Source organism: Seriola lalandi, unplaced genomic scaffold (assembly GCF_002814215.2).
Source record: "Seriola lalandi dorsalis isolate HSWRI2012SDOR001 ecotype SW California unplaced genomic scaffold, Sedor1 jcf7180002054319, whole genome shotgun sequence".
Taxonomy (NCBI): Eukaryota; Metazoa; Chordata; class Actinopteri; order Carangiformes; family Carangidae; genus Seriola; species Seriola lalandi.
The window spans coordinates 238736-242205 of NW_019524872.1; the positions used below are offsets into that span (position 1 = coordinate 238736).

General features: G+C 45.5%; 1 protein-coding gene across 1 annotated transcript in view; it reads right to left on the minus strand.

Moving 5' to 3' along the window:
• Nucleotides 1–3189, minus strand: part of LOC111655488 (protein kinase C-binding protein NELL1) — a 238209-nt gene extending 235020 nt beyond the window's left edge. Inside the window, exons 1-2 of the mRNA XM_023406920.2 lie at nt 3049–3189; nt 2373–2501 (exon numbers count right to left, since the gene is read on the minus strand). Of these exons, the coding sequence (XP_023262688.1) occupies nt 2373–2501; nt 3049–3097 (178 nt within the window). The 5' untranslated portion in view covers nt 3098–3189. The remainder of the gene's footprint in view (nt 1–2372; nt 2502–3048) is intronic.
• Nucleotides 3190–3470: the final 281 nt, after the last annotated feature.

A 3470-nucleotide genomic window follows, 5' to 3' on the forward strand; every position in this document is an offset into this window, starting at 1 on the left:
GGGTGGGTTGGGGGGGTCTGAGTAATGAGGTTGACAATCTGGGTTCCAATGTAGGATGAGAAACTAGGTCAGCCCTCATCTGGACAAATTAACTGTTTTCAATACATCACACAAGTTCCCACAATGTAAGCAGTCCTGTTGATTAAAAAAAAAAAAACCTACAAACCATAACAAATATGCAAATGTGTTAGCAATTAGCCGAGCTTCGTTCCCTGCTATCTCTGCACGGTGGGTGATTATTAGCATTTTTCTTTCTTTTCAACGCAAGGTCGGATTGCACATCAAAACAAGGACCTTTTAGTGGAGGCTGCCTTTACTAAACGGGCTTTCATTAAGTGCGCTGGTGCCTTATTCTGTTGAAAACTTTAAGAGAGGAAAGGCTGAAATCTATTTTCTGATGCAAGCCATCTGTTGTTTGTAAATCAGCAGCTAACTGGGAGACCAGAGAGACTGTTCCCAGTGTCCAGCCAAAGACACTGGCAGAGCCCCCTCTTTCTATCTCAGTGCTATCGACACTAATTGGAGCACCACATTGCCCCTTTTTTTCTCCCAGTCATTTCACCAGCATTACAATATGTTCCTCCACTATTTATGCAATCAAACAGATGAAATATGATATTGAGCTCAGTGCACAACATGATTGCATACAGCAAACATAAATCATCTTGAATAATCACTGACCCAATCAGCTCCAGTGGCTCCAGCAAAGCTTCTACTAGGCAGTAAATCATGGGCTGCTTGTTGCTGTGAACTATTACAACATCAACTTCTCCACTTTTTTTTTTTTAGAAAGGGAGAATAGTAACTGAGAGTTGCTGCAACTTTGGCTGCAGTTGCTCTGTGGATCCATCTGGGTTACAGGGCCATGAAAGCAGCACAAGGGTGGGCAAAGTGTTAAATAGGTCACAACACAAGAGTCCTCTTCAAAAACTCCCAGGTCCAGTTTTCCCCACTGGATTAGCCTCCTTTTCCCACACCATCTTTGCTGCTGCACCTCGACCCTGGGAGCCTGGAAACCACAGGGAGAGCAGCTTGGAGTGTGTGTGAGTGTGTGTGTGTGTGTGTGTATGACAGTGTGTGTATCAAGTAAAAAGTGAGGTTGTGCGTCCTGAATGGCCTCCAGCCCTGAATCTTGGACAGCTCCACCTCGGCAGAGTTGGCCAAGCTGCCCTGGCTTCATTCATACTGAGCCAGTGGCACGCCAAGCCAAGCACTCTAGAAAATAAGACCACATGCATACGCAGCACACGCACGCACACACACACACTCTACACTTGCACTCTGCCAATGAGTCTCAATACCCATTGCAGCTTATTTTGGATTGGAGCTGCTGATGTTTGTGCCAGTATCAATTTTCACAACAAAAAGTAAAAAATAAAAAGCATTGGACCATTAATGTGGAACTCATACCTGCCTTTGAATATTGAGCTACTAAAATTACATTAAACACCTAAATTAATGAAACAAAGTTTCAGATATAATCATCGGGTTCTCCTCGCACCTTTTCTGTAGCTGCAGCCAAAAAGGAAACAAAAACACAGAGACAGCAAATCACAAAAAAAAAAAAACCTCTCTCTCATAAAGTCACACATATCTTTCTCTCTCTCAATGCTGTACATCCCATTCTTTCCTCATTCTACTTCAGTTCTAACAATTCCGCTTTTGCTCAAAGCTCAGGGCACAGCACGAAAAAGGAACAATCTGCACCAAATACTGAGTCCTTTTCAGAGGGCAGAGAAGCAACTGAGCAAAGCAAAGTTATCTCCTGTCACTGGTCACGCACCTCACCTCACCTCACCCTCAACAGCATGAACACAGGCTATCAGTAGTTTATCTTCCCATTAGGACTTATGGCTTTGACATTTATTTGGAATTAGGATCTGGTGTTTTTCTTTATCTTTGAGGCTCTAAAAACATCCGAGCCGCACGCTGTGTGCCCTTCAGGGTCCTCACGCTGTGACACACCTGATATCCATTAACCACCAGTTGTTCGGATTACACAACACTGGGTGTCATTGGAAACAGTCAACGTGTTGGGAAAAATCCTACACAAGACAACGCGCTCGAGTGTGTCCGCAAAGAGCCGGAGCATCTGCTGCCTGGGACAAATTAAATGTGGAGTAATTATGAGAGGAGGCTCCCCGGAGTGTTCTGCCTCAGAATCCGCGCTAATACTGTGACACCAAAAGGTGTGGCGCTGCGTGACTTTGCTCACACTAACTAATGAAACAAAGAGCGTGCGTGCGTGTACGTGTGTGCATGTGCGCGCAGCCATGAAACAGAAGACAAAGACATTTCTGAACTTGAGTAGCGCGACTAATGAAGAAGAAATTGTCAGCGTGCGTGCGTGCGTGCGTGCTTGCGTGCATTACCTCGGAAAAGGAAGGCTTTGCTGCTGTTGTGAAGACCCGCCACTTGGGTAATTCCATAGGTGGCATTTGCCAGGTCAAGTTCATTGATGATATCAATCTGGTAGTCTTGATCTGATCCGAAAGCCAAAGCTGATGGAGAGAAAGGGAGGTTAGAGGATGTGAAGCGGTGTGTTCAAAGCCCTCTTAGAGGATTAAACCTGACAGGGTTTTAACTAAAATCCTAATTCGTTTCACAAACAGACATGGTCACTGCTCATGTGCATTTCACTGCTTATAGTAATGGCTGGCCGTGCAAAAAGTCACGCAGTTTTTACACGCAGGGTTGCTTAATGCTGCCCAGTGAGATGCACCGTCTGTGCCCGCAGCCATCACCTGTGTTCTCCACGGACCGTAGGTGCACTGTGCGCACCCGTTAAGGTAAAAGGTGTCATCTCTTTCACCTTAACTGCGTCCTGGTTATTTCCAAATGTTAACTCTACAAACTGCAGGTGATTAAAAAACAATAAGCTGCAGTTGTCCAGAGACACTACCAAAATATCCGACATGCATGCGCGCAAGGTGCAAACTGAGGAGCGTAAAAAAAAAAAAATAAAAATAAAAAACCGTTAAGAAGCTCGTCTCACTCGCAACAAATTTCCTGCCTGCGACCGCAGAGAGCCACGCTGCTTGTACTTACCTGGTTTGGTAAAAAAGAAAAAAGATAGCAAAGCCACGTAAATATCCATTTGTGTTGGAGTTGCGCTGTACAAAGTCCTCAGCCGTGCGCTCCGCTGCGTATCCCCACTAACCCGCTCTGGTCCGTCTGGCGCTGTGCGCCGCTCTCACCTCGCCTGGATGTGGAGGAACAGAGGAACGATCCACAACACATGAGCGGGGGTTTCCTCTCTGCAGAATCAGATCAGTTTATAATGTCTGGATGCGTCCAATTGGTCACTGCGTGGCATCGATAGTTACAAACGTCTGCGTTTATTCAGGACAGCTAATATACTGACCGGCAGACGATAAATCTGAGGATATTCTCATCCGATAATCTGTAAAGTTCCCCCCGCTCAGACCACTGAAACTTCCAATTTTGGAGGTGAGAAAAGGCCTTTCAAA